This window comes from Lissotriton helveticus, chromosome 3_1 (genome assembly GCF_964261635.1).
Source record: "Lissotriton helveticus chromosome 3_1, aLisHel1.1, whole genome shotgun sequence".
Taxonomy (NCBI): domain Eukaryota; kingdom Metazoa; phylum Chordata; class Amphibia; order Caudata; family Salamandridae; genus Lissotriton; species Lissotriton helveticus.
This window is the reverse complement of record NC_136061.1, coordinates 878262036-878279352: the sequence shown is the minus strand read 5'-3', so window position 1 is coordinate 878279352 and position 17317 is coordinate 878262036. Positions and strand designations below refer to the sequence as shown.

General features: G+C 45.7%; 1 protein-coding gene across 2 annotated transcripts in view; it reads left to right on the top strand.

Annotated features, from left to right (window-relative positions):
• MEAF6 (MYST/Esa1 associated factor 6) overlaps window positions 1–9713 on the top strand; it is a 147353-nt gene extending 137640 nt beyond the window's left edge. For both annotated transcript variants that reach the window (XM_078681214.1, XM_078681215.1), the window contains 2 exons: window positions 534–567; window positions 8810–9713. In XM_078681214.1, coding sequence (XP_078537340.1) covers window positions 534–567; window positions 8810–8818 — 43 coding nt within the window. In that variant the 3' untranslated portion in view covers window positions 8819–9713. The remainder of the gene's footprint in view (window positions 1–533; window positions 568–8809) is intronic.
• The last annotated feature ends 7604 nt before the right edge of the window (window positions 9714–17317 follow it).

The window sequence follows — 17317 nt, the reverse complement described above, 5'->3', positions numbered from 1 at the left end:
CTGATCTGACTCCCAATTATTTGCAACTTTGGGTTCTTAACATTTTTTTTTTGTCAACACTTGAGTGTGCTTGCACCCTGGAAAGCAAAGGATTAAATAAAGCAAAGACATCCATAAAGTTTTGTACCGATTGTATCACTCATCTAGTGGGACATTAAAATCCTGAATTTGAGTGTCAGTCTCAAGTTTGATTGCCATTGTATTTTATCACATTTTTTACCACATACATTTCATGTAGGCAGAAGCTAGACCGTCCCATTCCTTTAAAAATGTAGTATATTGTATTCTCTTTCTTCATTTCCAACTATATTGGTTCTGTGTTGAAATTTGTAGTCAAACACTGCATTTTAATTCTTAGTCCATCGCATCTCTTTGGTAGCCGTTTTGCCAAGATTTTCACTCTGTGATAATTTTATATATAGATGGTGCTGTTTGTGAAGTGGGAAGGAGCATTTTATATCTTTGCTACATTTAGACGATTCCTGGACAATTGTAAATTAATGTGTTACTTTTTGTTTTTCTTCTGGTGACAGGATTGATCTCAAGTTAAACAAAAAACCCAGAACGGTAAGTGTCAACTAACTATATATTTGTACTGCAAGCCAACGTGTTTGTAAAACACACTTGTACAAGCAGATAGGTATAAAAATGGAAGCTGAGTGGTGATAAATCTTTCAATGACCGGAGAGAAGGGGTAGCCTTAGAATTGACCTGTAATTTCCAGGAAGATTGTAGTCCGCCTCAAGTTTTTTATTTTTTATGGAAAGGGTTTGGATGTGTTTAAGTTTCAGGACAGAACCATGTGCCAAGGAAACATTAATGTTCTCTAGTAAAATTCTAGCATGCTTTGGGGCTAAGAAGGGAGGAAGGTTTGATTTTGTCAGTTTCAAGTTTGGCATCCTTTTTAGTAGTGGCATTGAAGAGAAACCAGGGTGTATCCATAACTATCCTTGTATAGTTATTGTTCTCTTGTTTAGAGAGAGGAGAAAGAATGTTGATGTCACGTGTGACCTGCATCTTTTACGCACAGAGATGTTTTACCTAAGTTGTCTCTTTTTCATTTCTAATGAGATGAGACTTTTGCTGAAACTTTGTGTAAAATTTAAAACTACTCTGATTCATCGTACAATACTTTATTTTGGTATAATAATTTGTGAAGGAAAATTAAAAATGTGTATATTTTCCTGGAATGGATTAGAGTTGACAAAAAAAACGGATAAAGATTCTGGTGAAGTGGTTAACGAGGGAATGGGTAACTGACAGATTACCCCACCTACCGCGTGATTTCGGAAGCACCCTTCCAAAGCTGCCAGAAACAATTGAAATTATTATTAGATTACAAAAACCTTTTCTCTGGGCCATAGTAAAGATTGACATTGAAAGAAGTTATACTTTGAGAATAGCCATGGCAGAATAGTTATAAATAACCTATAGAACAAAACATTTTTCCTTTTAATATTTCTTCATTGTGCTTCAGTTATTCCCAGTGTCTCTTTATCCCACCCAAGCAAGAAAAAACAGTATATTTTCCAGCATAGCCTTAATTTTCATATATCCGTATCCCAGTTTATTTTCATGTCTAAAACACTTTCTTTGATATCCAAAGAAATGTTTATTTTATAAAAATGTCTCCTGTTAAAAAAACATATCAAAAATATGTCTTTACTCAGTCGCAATCAGACATCTTCAGAAGTCCTTAAATGTAAATACAAACTCTTCAAAAGATATACATTTGCCTTCCATGTTTTAAACATCCACATAGTACAAACAAATCTCCTTGTGGGAACGTCTGTGCTTGCTCTCAAATGTTCTTAGCAACAGTGAAATGTATCCATGCAGGATTTCAGTGGACCACTCAATCTAGCTACTGTCTTTGGGCTACGATCTTTATTTGTCATTTCTAATGATGTGTACTCATATGATCATTGCAAATTATTGTTCATTTGTCTTCATCCATTTATGGCAATACCCCTTTGAAATTGCCATAGTCTGGTTCCCAGGAAGTGTTTGCCATTTACTTTTTAAAAACCTGGTTAGTCTGTTGATGATCTGCACATTAAGATGATACCCTCGTCATATCATCATATTCAAGTTATTAGAAGATTTCTCCATTATCTTGTTTGAAGGTACTTTGAAATACAGGTAGTTGGTGTGCTGTCCCATCTCTGTTACTCTTATTGATATAATTTCTGCGTTAACCTTTTTGTAAACCGTTTTTTTTGCAGCGTCAATCTTTCTGGATTCACTATGCTGTGCATATTCCGCAATCTGGTGGTTGGGTCCGGAATCATAGTCTTTTTTTCTCTTTTTTTTTTTTTTTTTTTTTTTTTGTCGTAGCCCAGGTGGGCGTCGACGTCCCACCATTTGGTGTACCTTCGGTGACGTCGACGTGCTTCCGGCGGAAGCTACCACCCTCGTGCGCCATCTTCAGATGCTTTTTTCCGCCGTTGGGTCTGGATCGTCGCGTGAAGCTCCAGAAGTTTTGGAGGAGAAAAGGAGGAAATACAGCAACTCTTCAATGGTAAAGACCTGAGACGATCTGGAGAAGAGGACCACCAGAGAAGAGACAACGAAGAAAGGAAAGGACTTCGAGATCTTCGACGTCCTTGGAGGAATGCGCACACAGGGGGCCCCCTGAGCGCAGGGATGTAAAAGACACCCTTTAAATTATGCAAAAACTGCCACCACAAGTTCGAGCAGAAGGACCAGCACCCGGTCTGCAACCTCTGCCTGCCAATCGACCACGAGAGCAGAGACTGCAACGCCTGCTCCGTCTTCAAGCCGAAGACACTCCGAGTTCGAGAGAGACAGAGGACAGCTCACCACACGATGCAGGGCAAGGGCCAGGCCCCGACACTTTACGAACTGGGCCTCTCCACCGACGACGAGGACAACATCGCCGAAGGTCCAGATGACTTCACGGTCGCAGAGACCGATAAGAAAACGCCTGACAAGGTAGGAGAGTCTACGACCCCGAAAACCCCCACGGGGTCTCGAAAGCCAGAGGCAGACTCTCGCAAGTCAGAGCCCAGAGCCTCGTAAGGAGCACCGGCGCCGAAAACTTCGACGTCCGAAGCTGCATCCTCCGAAAAAGAGCCCAGCGGATCCTTCGAGAAGGACTCCCGGAGGCCGAAGACCAGCGAAAAGCAAAGGTCATCGAAGCAAGCCCCCGAAAAAGGATCTTCGACTTCGAAGGAAAAGGAGCCGAAAAAAGTTTCGCCGCCGCCGCCGAAAAGAGCAGCCGAAACGCTCGACGACGAGCAGGCCGCAGAGATGCAGAGAAAGAAAAGAAGGCTCGAGGCCGAAATGGAGAACATCCTTCAGAGAAAGAAGGACTTCGACTTTTAAGATGAGAAGATACAGGATCCCCTCGGAGCCGGCACCGGCCGTCGCTGAGGTACAGGAGCACGAGGAGTTCGACGTCGATGAGACGCCGAAAACTCCGGACCCCTCGGAGCATGAAGAGGAAGAAGACCTCTACTACACAGAAGGGGATTACGGGGAGCAGCAGTCAAGCTACGGCTCAGGTTCCTCTACGGCCCAAGACCAGGAATGGCAGGACATCGAGGCCGAAAACCCGGAGGAGGCTGTGGAGACATACCCCTTGAGGCCTTCGCCACCGGATGACATTGGGGCATACAATGAGGTGGTCAGGAAGGCGGCAGCCGCTTATGGAGTTAAGCTGGAAGAGGAGAAGCCAAAAGCAGATTTCCTGCTGGAGACATTGCTCCCCACGCAGACAAGAAGCCAGTTCTTGCCCATGCTAAAGAGTATCACAGACCAGGGGAAGGAAGCCTTCAAGGACCCGGCTACATGCAGATCAGTAACGCCGAGGACTGATGAGAAATACAAATTCTCCTCCCAGGACCCAGCTTACATCAAGGGATCCGTCACAGCAGACTCAATAATCGCTGCAACGGCCAGAAAAAGGGCAAACGTCCCAACAACATCTGGACCTCCACCTGACCAGGAAAGCAGGAGGATGGATCTAACTGGCAGGAAAATAGAGAGGAACGCCGCAACGCACTGGCGGATGGCGAACTCCAACGCCCTCCTGAATAAACATTAATACCAGCATTGGGATGAGATGGGCCAATTGCTCAAGCACCTCCCGGAACAATACCGTGAGAGGGCATCACACCTTATGGAAGAGGGGACAAGCATCGCTAACTCGTGCCTGAAGACAGCCTTGGATGGGGCAGAAACAGACTGATGGCTATAGGCATCACAGAGAGAAGGCAAGCCTGGCGCAGGATGTCAGGCTTCAAGGCTGAGGTTCAGAACAACATCCTGAACACACCCTTCAACAGTGAAACACTGTTCGGAGCCCCAGTTGATGAGAAGCTCACCCAACTGAAGAAGGACAACGAGACGGCAAGGTCCATGGGGGCCCTACAATTCAGGGGGATGAGAAGGGGCACTCCTACACAGAGGCCGAACAGCAGGAGTGGAAACCAGCAAGGGCAATCACACCAGGCATTCCACCAGGGACAACAGAGTGACAACCAAAGTCACCAGGGCCAGCAGAGGCAAAACTCGAACTACCAGAGCAGGGGCCAGTCATTTCGATCAAGAGGAAATGGACGGGGCCAGAGAAGGAGAGGTGGTGAACAACCCCCCTCTAAGTGACTTCACACGGAAAAAGGTGCTCTCCCACTTGAACCCTCCGGGGAGGAGCACGGGAAAACAAAGAGGAGAGGGCTACACGGACAAGACACAAAGGAACATGTGACGCCAGTAGGAGGAAGATTGAGATTTTTTCTCCAGGAGTGGAGAAAAATAACAACAGACAAGTGGATACTCAACATTATACAGTTCGGATACTGCATAGAGTTGGAAAAGAGACCACCAAACAGAAAGCCAAAGAAAAGAGAGCACTCTGGAAGAGAGCTGCGATTACTCCAAGAGGAAGCTCAAGAACTCCTCAAAGCGGCCATCGAACGGGTCCCATTCAAAGAACGGAACAAAGGAGTGTACTCAAACTATTTCCTGGTGCCAAAAGTGGACGAAAGTCTAAGACCCATCCTGGACCTACGGTTCCTAAACAAATACGTAAAGACTCAAAAATTCAAGATGACGTCCCTACAAGAGGTCATCCCGCAGATAAAGGCCGGGGACTTCTTGTCCACCATAGACCTCAAAGATGCGTACCTGCACATCCCCATGAACAGGCAGCACAAGCACATGCTAAGATTCACAGTGAACAAGGATCACTACCAATTCCCGACCCTGGCATTCGGCCTAAAGTCCGCACCAAGGGTGTTCACCAAATGCCTCGCGGCAGTGGCCGCACATCTAAGAAGAAAGGGGATACACGTGTACCCCTACCTCGACGACTGGCTCGTAAAGGCAAGCTCTTACAGGACATGCAAAGATCATGCAGAACAGGTCACAAGAACGCTTGCAAGCCTGGGATTCTCCATACTCTGGGGAAAATGCTCGATGGAATCGGAGCAAGTGAAAATCTTCCTGGGAGCTCAAATCGACACCGTCCAATGCAGGGTGTTACCCAGCGAAAAGAGAACACTCAGCCTACTGAGGGAGAAACGTCACTACCAGAAGGGGCGAGCTCTGACAGTGAGGACTGTGAGCAAGATCTTGGGGATGATGGCGTCATGCATACACCTGGTCCCCAATGTACGCCTACAAATGAGACCACTCCAAGAGTAAGCTACAGGAAGTTGGGAGGATCTAGTGGTTGTAACGCACAGGGTGCAGGAAGAAATAAGGTGGTGGACCAAGGAAAGAATAACAGTAGGGAAACCTCTAACACCACCGGACCCAACAGTGACCATCACCACAGACGCATCCCAGAAGGGATGGGGCGCACACATGAACAGGCTCAAAGTGAGGGGTCTGTGGAGCCCTACAGATGCAGTCAGACACATCAATTACCTGGAATTGAAAACAGTGTTGCTAGCCCTCAAGGCCTTTCAGAAACACCTGTACAACCAGAAGGTGCTAATACAAACAGACAACACCACAACGATGTTTTACATAAACAAACAGGGGGGAACTCAATCATTCCCTCTGTCAAGCTTGGCACAGGAAATCTGGAGATGGGCTAAATGTGGCTCACCGATTAGAGCGGCAGACCCTGAGGCAGAGGTCTGGCCCGGGACCAGGGTTTAATTCCCGACGCGGCAGGGTGTTGGGCTCAATGTCCACGGACTCGATAATTCTCGCCTAGGTGCCTACTCTAATCATGGGTCCCACTCTGCAACTCTGGGCAATAGCTTGCTTAATCTCCACAACGGCCCCGAAAGCGATAGGATGCCTGGCCTCACCTTGGAGGTGCCCAGTAAGGGGGCTTCTCACAGGGAAAGCCAGGAAGGGTTCCACAGCGGTATACAGCGCCAAGATACCTTTCAGGTGATAGTGCGCTTTACAAGTATACACACATTTGCATTTACATTTACATACCACTAAAATAGACCTGCTAGCCATACACCTGCCAGGGAAGGACAATGTGGAAGCGGATTGGCTCAGCAGGCAGACTTAAGCGTCCCACGAGTGGGAACTCAATATTCAGGAAACAGAGAGACTATTCAGGAGATGGGGCACACCAAGAATAGACCTGTTTGCAACACGCCGGAATGCAAAATGCCAATACTTTGCATCCAGGTAACCAGAGGCACTATCACAGGGGAATGCCCTATGGATAAGCTGGTCAAAAACAGGGTTCTCAACAAATGCATGACGAGCAACATGACGCTCATCCTGGTGGTACCACAATGGGCCAGACAGACCTGGTACTCTCAGATAATGGAGATGGCGCAGGGCCCCCCCACAAGTTCTCAAAAAGAAGAGACCTACTCTCCATGGAAAACGGAGAAGTTCTACACCCAGAGCCGGAGAGCCTCAACAGCTCAGCCTGGCTCCTGAGGACTTAGAGTTCGCACATCTAAAACTGCCAGAGAGCACCCTGCGAGTGCTGCGAGAGGCAAGAAGGCCCAGCACACGCAAGTGCTATGGGGAAAAATTGAAAAGATTCTCTCAATGGTGTTGCAAGAAAAAACTCCATAGAAAATTGACCAGGGAATCTACGGTGCTAAGGTACCTCACGCACCTAATTAAAGCTAAGCTAAGCTTATCCTCGCTGAGGGTGCACCTGGCAGCGATTGTGGCATACACAAGAGGAGAAACAGGGAGAAGCTTCTTTACATCCCAAGTCGTAAAAAGATTCCTGGAAGGGACTAAAAGAATAGCGCCGCCAAAGAGAATGCCGCCAACGGCCTGGAACCTAAATGTGGTACTGACGGAGCTCATGAAAGCACCTTTCGAACCCATCCATAAAGCATCACTGCAAATGCTAACAATGAAAACGGCCTTTCTGGTAGCAATCACCTCGCTACGAAGGGTGAGCGAACTGCAGGCAATCACACTGCAGGAACCCTACATCCAGATACACAGTGACAGGGTCGTGATGAGAACAGACCCACACTTCATGCCAAAGGTGGTGTCAAGGTTCCACATGAATCAGAGTATTCAGATCCCTAGCTTCTTCCAAAACCCCACTACAAGCGCTGAGAGGTCGCTCCACACTCGAGACGCAAGAAGGGCTGTGATGCACTACATTGAAAGGACGAAGGGACACAGGAAAACAAAACAGTTCTTTGTATCCTTCGCAAACAGTTACATGGGCAAACCAGTGACTAAAAACACCATAGCTCGATGGGATCGCACAGACAATACAATTCTGCCACAAACAAGCGGGCCAGGAGCTAACAGGAGGGGCACAGGCCCACTCCACCAGGAAGAAAGGAGCAACAATTGCCTTTCTGGCAAACACACCAATTCAGGACATATGCCTGGCGGCAACATGGGCTTCAGTGCACACGTTTACGAAGCACTATTGCGTGGATGTACAAATGAACAAAGAAGCACAAGTAGGACAAAAGGTGCTTCAACATATATTTAACAACCAACGCTCATCTTCCACCCAACCGCCACAAAAGTAACGAAAACCGCTACAAAATCTATGCACAGCATAGTGAAACCAGAAAGATTCACGCTGCAAAACGAATAGTTTCTTACCTGTCGGTGTAGTTTTGCAGTTTGAAGATCTTTCTGGATTCACTAGCGAACCCACCCGCCTGAGGCTGGTGAAGAAGGGGGAAACACATAGAAAAGAAAGCAAGTTGAAGCTTACAAGATACGTGAAAAAGATACGTGGAAAGAATTACGTTGAAAAAACGATTAACAAACATAGCCATGGATTCACTACAAACACAGAAAAGAAAAAAGAGACAGAAAAAAGAATCCGAAGATGGCGCCCGAGGGTGGTAGCTTCCGCCGGAAGCACGCCGACGTCACCGAAGGTACACCAAATGGTGGGACATCGACGCCCACCTGGGCTACGACAAAAAAAAAAAAGAGAGAAAAAAGACTACGATTTCGGACCCATCTACCAGATTGCGGAATATGCACAGCATAGTGAATCCAGAAAGATCTTCAAGCTGCAAAACTACACCGACAGGTAAGAAACTATTCGTTCATCTTGCAATTTGTCTTTTAACCTTGTTTCATAGTATCCTGACCATCACTGGCTTGATATTTCATCAGTTTCTAACAAGCCGAAATAGTGATGTCCCCCATGTTATTTGTAAGACTCCATAATGTTATGACAGTGTTAGAACCAACAGTTAAGTATTTTTTAAATGAGTGATTTTATGCCTTCTGGCAATGGTCTGTCAAAAAGTCCATTTGTAGTTTATTTTATTAATTGGAATGGACACAGAACCATGGATACACTTATAAAAGTATACCACACACTTCACCGTTTTTTTTTAAATTGTTATTTCTGCAGGACTATTAGAAGACTCCAGGCAAAATGTGTGTATCTACAGTGAGAGAAAACAAACTGAACCGACCAAAAAAAAACTCCTTCAGGAACGATTGTCTACATGTGGTGTCCCCTTGCAAAACTGTGAAGAGGGGAATCCCGTCTGTGAAACAGAATTGAACCATCATTTATTTGAATTGTTTTTCATTTCCAACCATAGCAAGTGGTACTGACAGATCTCTCAATCCACTAAAAACCCTACAGTTTCAGAACGTTAGAACACTGTATTCTCCCTCAGCAAGTGGAAGGAAATACTCCCACTTGGTATTGTTTCTGTGATAACGGCTGAGAATTTTTTATTTTGTGTCGAAAATGTTATAGGATTGAATTTCTGCATCAGTTTGTAAATATGAATTCTGTAACAGCATGCTTTTTTGTACTCTTTTTTCGTTTCTTATTTTCAGATTTAGTTATATATGTATCATACTCTCTATGATTTGACAGAATATTTCTGTTTTGTAATATGATGCCTGCACAACTTCCATTTGTTCTTAAAAGTCCGAACGATTTAAATGCATGCACACTTTCTCAAATGCAGCACTTGACTCAATGACAAAACTTGCCCCCAAAAGATTAGATCTGTAGAATTCAAGATGAAAAGTTTCAAACTTTGTCGTTACCATTGCACATTTTGAATATGAATTGCCCGTCTTCCCCTTTTTCTGAGGTAGCAATGTGTACAATTTGCCAAGAAATAAACTAAGTTGTAGTATTTTTTTCTACAATATTGTTTTTCCTTTTTAATTAAATTTGTGTCACAATGTAATTAAAATGAAAAATTAGCAAATGTACCTTGGAATGGATTCTCAATTTTTAAACAAAATTGTGTGAATGTCTTCGATTTTTAATAAAGTTAATATTGCTTTAAGTGCAGTTTAAGTTAACCTAAATTCTCCAAACACAATTACGCGTGGATACCTATAACATTTTTTGGGGTGTCAGCTGACTACAGAGCGAAATGTGATTTATTCTGCGTATGGTAAAAGCTTATGTTTTCTTATATAGATTAGTTAACTTTGAGCGTGGAAACAATCTGTTTTTGTATTACATTCAGTGCACTTCTAAGGAACTGTTTTTGTTACCATTGGAACAAGGATGTTGGGGACACTACAAGTGTCTTGAACTGCAGCCCGTTGATGTGCTTGGACAATTAGAACACGTGGCTTGTTTATTTTCTCAGGTGAACTAAAAAGAAGTGTGATTAGACTACTTTGGGTAAATGATAGAAAAATGGAGCAGATCATTTTAAACATCCAGTACGATACAAGAAACTGCATCTGCATCTTCTGTTGCAGCCATTCGATCAGGTTCCACTGCATTTGTTAATTCATCACAACGTCACAGACAAAGTGGCTGGAACAATTTAACATAACCATCTTTTTTTTTTTATTATTATAATGGCAGAGCATATGGTGTGATCGGCAGCAAAGCAGAAGTGCTCGAATAAAGCAGATCGCAGACCCTGCAAATGTTTATAAGATTTATGGGAACTTCCATCAGTATAGAAACAGCGTGAACTATTGAAAGTCGTCCTTGTCTACAACTACAAAGTATTCCCATAAGCTAAACCATTTATATGAGCTATATCTTGAATGAGCACTTTTCAGCATCTCCACAGCTTCACGAAGTAAGATGATGGGGTCCCATGCAAAATTTGTGAGGAACAATTAACATTTTATGTAGCTTAGCTGCATCTCAAGTATATATGGCCCTGGTCCCCCCTTGTACTAATGAACCGGCAGTAGCATACATTACAACTTTGTGTTCATCTTAAGCACAACATACCTTCAGCAAGCAGGAAATTATGTTCATAATCAAGAGTTGCAATATCCTGGCTCAGCTGGCGATGGTCAATCTAAATTATTTCCAGTAATGTTGCGAATGTTGTGCCCACATTCATTGTATCTACTGAAAGACAAGCAAGGAGGACAGCTTTTGAAGAGAAGGCAGAGCTGGAAAACTCCCAGCATAATGCCACTATTTTTTTCCCTGCAGATGATGTAATTAATGTAGGAATCTAATTGTCCATTTATATGCTGTGAAGCATAGAAGCCAAGGTAAAAGGTAAACCTTGCTATGCTAAGTCCCTGCATTTGAATTAAAAAAAAAAAGCAGTCCCAAGAACAAGGATGAGCATGTTTGAGAAAAAAAACTCCTCCACTATTATCAAGAAGCTACAGCAATTGAGACAGCAGAGGCTGGGCTAGAGTAGGATAGCCTGAGTGTAAAGAAAAGCAGTAGAGGGAAGAAAGTGAATACAGGTTATTTAAAAGCATTCTAAAATCGTACATGGTATATGTGACACATCTATATTCACAAATAGATTATTTAGGTGAACCATCGTTTGAGATCTTAGACTGACAAAAAGGATAGATGTGCATATCAACATGATCTGAAAGAAGGTAATAAAAATAAAATACATTTTAAAGGCCATCGTAAAATCCTAATCAACTCATAAGTCTAAGGAGGTAACAAAACATCTAGCTTTATTGAAGATATTCATCAGCGTTTAAAGATTCGGCTCATGAGCAAGAACGGTGTAGCCTACAATCTTCAAGGTTATGAATACACTGGTAAATTTAGCTGACCAAGCGTTAAGACTGAAAAGGAATTGCAGCGACTTGCAAATTAAAATGAATGGTTGGAAAATAATCTAGATGTTAGTCTTACGTTTGTTCACGAATGGAAACTAAGAGGACATAAGCAATAATATGGACACATGTATCAAACACCATATTTAAGAAACCTTGGCTCTGAGTATTATTAAGATTTGACCATAAAGAGCAACAGGTTTTAAAACATTTTATTTATAGTAAATCTGGGCTATATGGATCCAGAATTCTTTTGCCTTTTCTAGGATTAGAACAGAGGAAACCTAAGGCATCCCAGGCAGTTAATAGTACACATTATTTTACTAATTATCTCCATGATAATTATAGTTATAGAAACTCCCAGAGTAGATAGGAGTCTGGAAAAGTCTACTGCATTCTCTATTTGATTATTTAAACGGACATGAGAATGTTGACTTATTTTGTTCAGTCTCTAACAAATGAAAGCATGGTATGTTACTTTAACAGTGATTAATATAGCACTGCCTTTTCCTTAATCTGGCCTTCTAGTGCTGTCGGGTTGTGGTACATACATACCCAAGTTTTATAGATCCTCCTAGAGGATAGGATCTTTTTCCTTCTTGAGTAGTATTCACAGCAGAGTACCAGTGGATATTATTCACAGTATATGTTTGGTGTGTGTAGCCTTAACCCTCTCCCAATTTGGATGGGTTTCATCTAAGGGATTGATATGAACATTGCTTGGCTTGAGGTATGTGAATGAGGTAACTGAACTCTGGTTTTAATTGAGGTCTTTCCTGAAAGTGTGCAGGGTTGGGGAGCGTCTGATGTTCACAGGGAGCTCATTTCAGGTCTTGGCTGCGATGTAGGGGAAAGCTCTCCCGCCTGTTCTGTTTATGCAGATGCGGGGGACCTCTGCCAGGGCGAGGTCCGCGTAGCGGAGGTTCCTCTTAGGTACGTGGAAAGATACTCTCTCGTTGAGGTATTTGGGCCCGATGTTGAGTGATCTGTAGGTGTGGGTGAGGAGTTTGAAGGTGACCCTCTTTCGACAGGGAGCCAGTGGAGGTCTCGTAGGTGTTGGGTCATGTGTTTGTAACGCGGAGTCCCGAGGACGAGTCTGGCCACGGCGTTCTGGATGGTCTGGAGTCTGTAGTAGAGTTCTGTTGATTGCGGCGTATAGGGTGTTGCCTTAGTCCAGTCCGCTGAGTATGAGAGCGTGGGTGACGGTCTTTCTGCAGTCGGGGGGATCCATTTGAAGGTCTTGCGGAGGATGCACAGGCAGTGGAAGCTAGTGGAGGCGATGGCGTTCGTCTGGCGGTTCATGGAGAAGGAAGAGTCGAGGATGATGCATGAGGTTTTGTGCGTGGTGTGTAGGAGTGGGTGGATTCCCTAGGGCGGAGGGCCACCAGGTGTTGTCCCAGGCGGAGTTACAGGGTCCGAGGATGAGGATCTCTGTATTCTTGGAGTTGAGATTCAGGGAGCTGTCTTTCATCCAGGCTGCCACGATCTTCATTCCCTCCGGGAAGAAGAGTCTGGTGTCTTCGGGATTCTTCGTGAGTGAGAGGATGAGCTAGGTGTTGTCCGAGTAGGATACAATGCTGAGCCCTTGCTGCCTGACGATTGCGCCGAGGGGGGTGTCATGTAGATGTTGAAGAACATAGGGCTGAGTGATGATCCTTGGGGTACTCTGCAGTTTATATCGGTGGGTGTCCGGAGAGGAAGGGAGGGAGTCTGACCCTCTGGGTTCTGCCGGAAAGAAAGGATAGGGTCCAGTCAAGGGCAGCTCTTTGTATTCCTGCATCGTAAAGTCTGGCTGCAAGAGTGCGATGCGAAACGGTGTTGAAGGCTGCGGAGAGGTCTAGAATGTGTCCCTGGTCGAGTAGCATGCGGTTGTCGTCAGTAGCGGTAAGGAGAGTGGTCTTGATGCTGTGTTTGCGGAATCCAGACTGGGAGGCGTCTAGGGTGGAGTTCTCTTCGATGAAGGTGGTCAGTTGGGTGTTTACGAGTCTCTCAGTGACTTTGAGCGCGATAGGGAGGAGAGAGATGGGCCGGTAGTTTTTCAGGTCAGTTGGGTCAGCTGTGAGTTCCTTGAGGAGGGGTTACCTCCGCCCACTTCCAGTCGTCTGGGAAGGTGCCGGACATGAAGGAGGCGTTGATGGTCCGTCCTAGTTCGGGTGCGATGGTGGCGGCCCTGTGGAATATGTGCGGTGGGCAGGGGTCCGTTGGGGCTCCTGAGTGGGTTTTCTGCATGGTGGCGGTGATGTGTTCGACGGTAGCGGGGTTCCAGGTCATGATGGTTGGCTTATCGGCATCGGTTCGCTGAAATTTTCGTAGAGGGCCTTGATCTTCAGATGGAAGTATTAGCTGAGCTTGTCGCAGAGTTGCTGGGAATGTTTGATGTCCGTGGCTTCGCTGGGGGGTTTTGTGAACTGCTGTATGATGCTGAACAGTTCCTTGGCGTTAGTCATGTCGGTCTGGACTTTGTCTCTTATGAAGGTCCGTTTGGTGTCCCTTATGCGCTGGTGGTATTCCTTCAGGGCGCTCCTGTGGTTTTCTGGTTTCACCAAGTTTTCTCTAGGAGACTGCAAGAGCGTAGTTCAGTGGTGAACCAGGCGACCTTCAGTGGGCGTTGCTTGGCGGGGTGTCGGAGGGTGCGAGTGTGTCGGCGCAGCAGGAGATCCAGCAGTGAAGTTCTGTGGCTGCGGAGTTGGTGTCGGTCCTGGCGCTGGGGTGTCTTGCAGGAGGGTGGAGGTGATGAGGAGTTCCTCTGTGACCTTGCTCCAGTTTCTTTGTGGCGGTCGCGGGGTGGGCTTGGGTGCGGTGGTTGTGTTGAAGGTGAAATGGACGCAGTGGTGGTCCGTTCAGAGAGGCTGGGTGGTGTGTCTGAAACAGATGTTTGTTCCTCTTGCGAAGATAGGGTCGAGTGTGTCCAGTTTTGTGCATGGCGTGTTGACCAGCTGCTTCAGTCTGAGGTTGTCGAGGAGAGTGATGGAGTGGGGGTTGTTGCGGTTTTCGAGGTGGAAATTCAGGCCCCAAAGTAGATTGGAGTCCGTGGAGGTGATTGCGTGGGGTGCGGCGAGCTCGTCGGTGGTGGTTGCGGACTGGGTGCGAGGTCCCGGTGGTCTGTAGATGAGGGTGCCATGTAGCGTGGTCCTGGGTCTGGTCTGGATCTGGAAGTGGAGGTGTTCTGTGTTGGAGTGGGGTCACTCGTGCCGGATGTGGAGAGGTGGACCGGGGTCTTGTGAGCAATGGCGACACCTCCTCCTGGGCGGTGGGGGCTGTCATTTCTCTGGAACTTGTAGCTGTCGGAGATGGAAGTGGCGATGTCGGGCCAGAGGTGGCGTTGGTCCAGGTTTCCGTGAAAAAGGCAACGTCGGGCGAGAGGGTGTCGATCGGGTCCCAGATCTCTACGGCATGTCGGGAGCGCACATTGAGGAGGACGCATGTCAGGGTGTTGGTGGTGCGTGTGTCAGGAGGGCCTTTGGCGGTAGTGGGGGTATTGTCGATGGTGAAGGATCTGCTGCAGGCTCTGCACAAGAACTCTCCATGGGTGGTGTTCGGTGAGGATCTTACGCCGTCGGTGTGTCTTCCAGGATTGAGTGCGTTGAGGATGGTAGAGTCGTAGCGGTGGAGTCTGGAAGAGCCAGGGTTCCTGACGCCGGATGCATTCTGGTCGTGGACAGGCACAGACGGTCTTGCCTTAGGCACGCCTTCAGTACGCAGCGGTCTGCATTAAAAGGGGGAGGGGAGGGATGCTCAGCTGGGAGGCGGGAAACGGACGCGAGTAGAGGGGAGGGGCCGGGTACGCCGTGGCGGGAAGCGTGAGATGGGGACGGTGTGAGGGGGCAAGAAGCAGTTACGGCGGCACAAGAATTGAAACTGAGACAATAATTACCAACAGTGACAAAAAGAATAACAGATCAAATGCAGGCAAAATGCACTTAAAGCAAAAATAAACAGTACTCAGCAGGCAGCAGCCTCGAACACCCAAGGCAAGGGGCTCAGCGGCAGCGATGGATCGCATGAGCTGTCGGGGGAAAGTGCAGGCCTGTGACTGAGGTCAAGGTCTTACCTGTATGTGTGTGTAGTGTTCTGTCTAATGTGTTCTATTTGTTGTCGTGCATACAGCAACTGATATGTGCACAGTGACTTAGTTGCAATTGTGCAGCTCCACATACCGAAGTGCAGCTCTGGGAAATGTGAACAAATTAGTATGTTGTTCATTATTGTAAGAACTTGAGTTATTAGTTGGGCGGGATGTTAGGCCTAAACAAGTAGGAGGCCCACGATGTCTTCTTACTGTGAACCTAGCCCCCCACTAGAGCACTTGACTCTCAGGATAGCAGAACAGCCCTAAGTATACCCAGGAGAGGTAGTGTGGGCTAGTAATCTCCATTTGCGGGCACGCAATAACTCAATAAATGATTGTCCAGTCAGTGCCTTTTCCTTGAAAAAGAAAAAGTACATTTATTTCACACCCACTACTAAATACTATGCATTGATGTACAAATATATTCATCAGGCAGATTGAAATAAGTTTAATGACATTGGCAGATGATTAAAATAAGTTTAATGACATTCTGAATTCACATTTGACCCCTAATGGGTCAGGACACCCCAAAATCGCAGTACGCCCGTTAATATCAGATAGGACATCACAATATAGGGGGTTATTGCTTTTAAAAAACGCAGGCTTGTTGGCTTTGTCACAGTCATCGCAACATTAATATAATCAGGGCAACTGGAATTCTGCAGCAGAAGACCATGAAATTATGAAGCAAGGTGAAGTAGATTATGCGTATTGAAAAAAAGAAAAGGCAAATTATGCGGCATAATGCACCACTTTTTATAATAGTAGTACTTCTTATTTTGTCATTTCCACACGTGGGGACTACTGTCTGGGGAAAGAATTCACATCATTAGTAACAGTTTAACAACCAAATACAGTAGGCAACTGAAAGATGACCAGTAAACCTTGGCGAAGGGTCTTCTAAAGCATGTGAACACATCACCAACATATAATCTGTTTGAGCTAAAACAATTTTCTTTTGTTAAAATCGGCAGATTATGCAGCAAATGATGGATTATGCGGCAAATCCTTAACTGTGCCCAAATAGCCACAGTCATAACTCCAGTGGCCATGAATAGAAGTCAAGCTTTTAGATTTAGTCAGAGGTCACAAATCACCATCATAACAATGTGATCAGAAACCAAGTTTAAATGCGATCATTATTCAGACCCTCCAGGATATCGCGATTTCGCGGTTTGCTGCGAAATCGGCACTTTTGTAAAAATGCCTCGATTTTTACAAAAGTGCCCGCGAAATCGGCACTTTTGTAGAAATCGCGGTATTTATACAAAAGCTAATCCATGCCACTATATCCTGGGGGGTCTGCACAGAGCGTCTCGAGGCATGTCTATCCTTGCGTCTCACTTCATGAATACAGAGCATTTCAAGGCAAGCCCCTACCTTTGCGTCTCACTTCGCAGGATACAGAGCGCCTCACGGGAATGTCTATCATTGAGTCTCACTGCACCACTGCATGGGATACAGAGCCTTTCAAAGCATGTCTATCGTTGAGTCTCACTGCACGGAGTGGACAGAATCACTGCATCACTACGCGGGATACAAAAATGTCTGTTCTTGTGTCTTACTGCACGGGAAACAGAGCATTTCAAGGCAGGGGTACCTTTGCGTCTCACTGCGCAGCATACAGAGCCTCTCGGGGCATGTCCATCCTCGAGCCTCACTGCACGGACCACACAGCCTCAGACCATCACTGCTCACGGGATAAAATGCGTCTGGATGCAAAGCATTTATCAACGCATCTCTATCCTTGCATCTCATTGACCACTGCACGGAATACAGAGCCTCTCCAGCTCACTGCAAAAAATAAAGAGC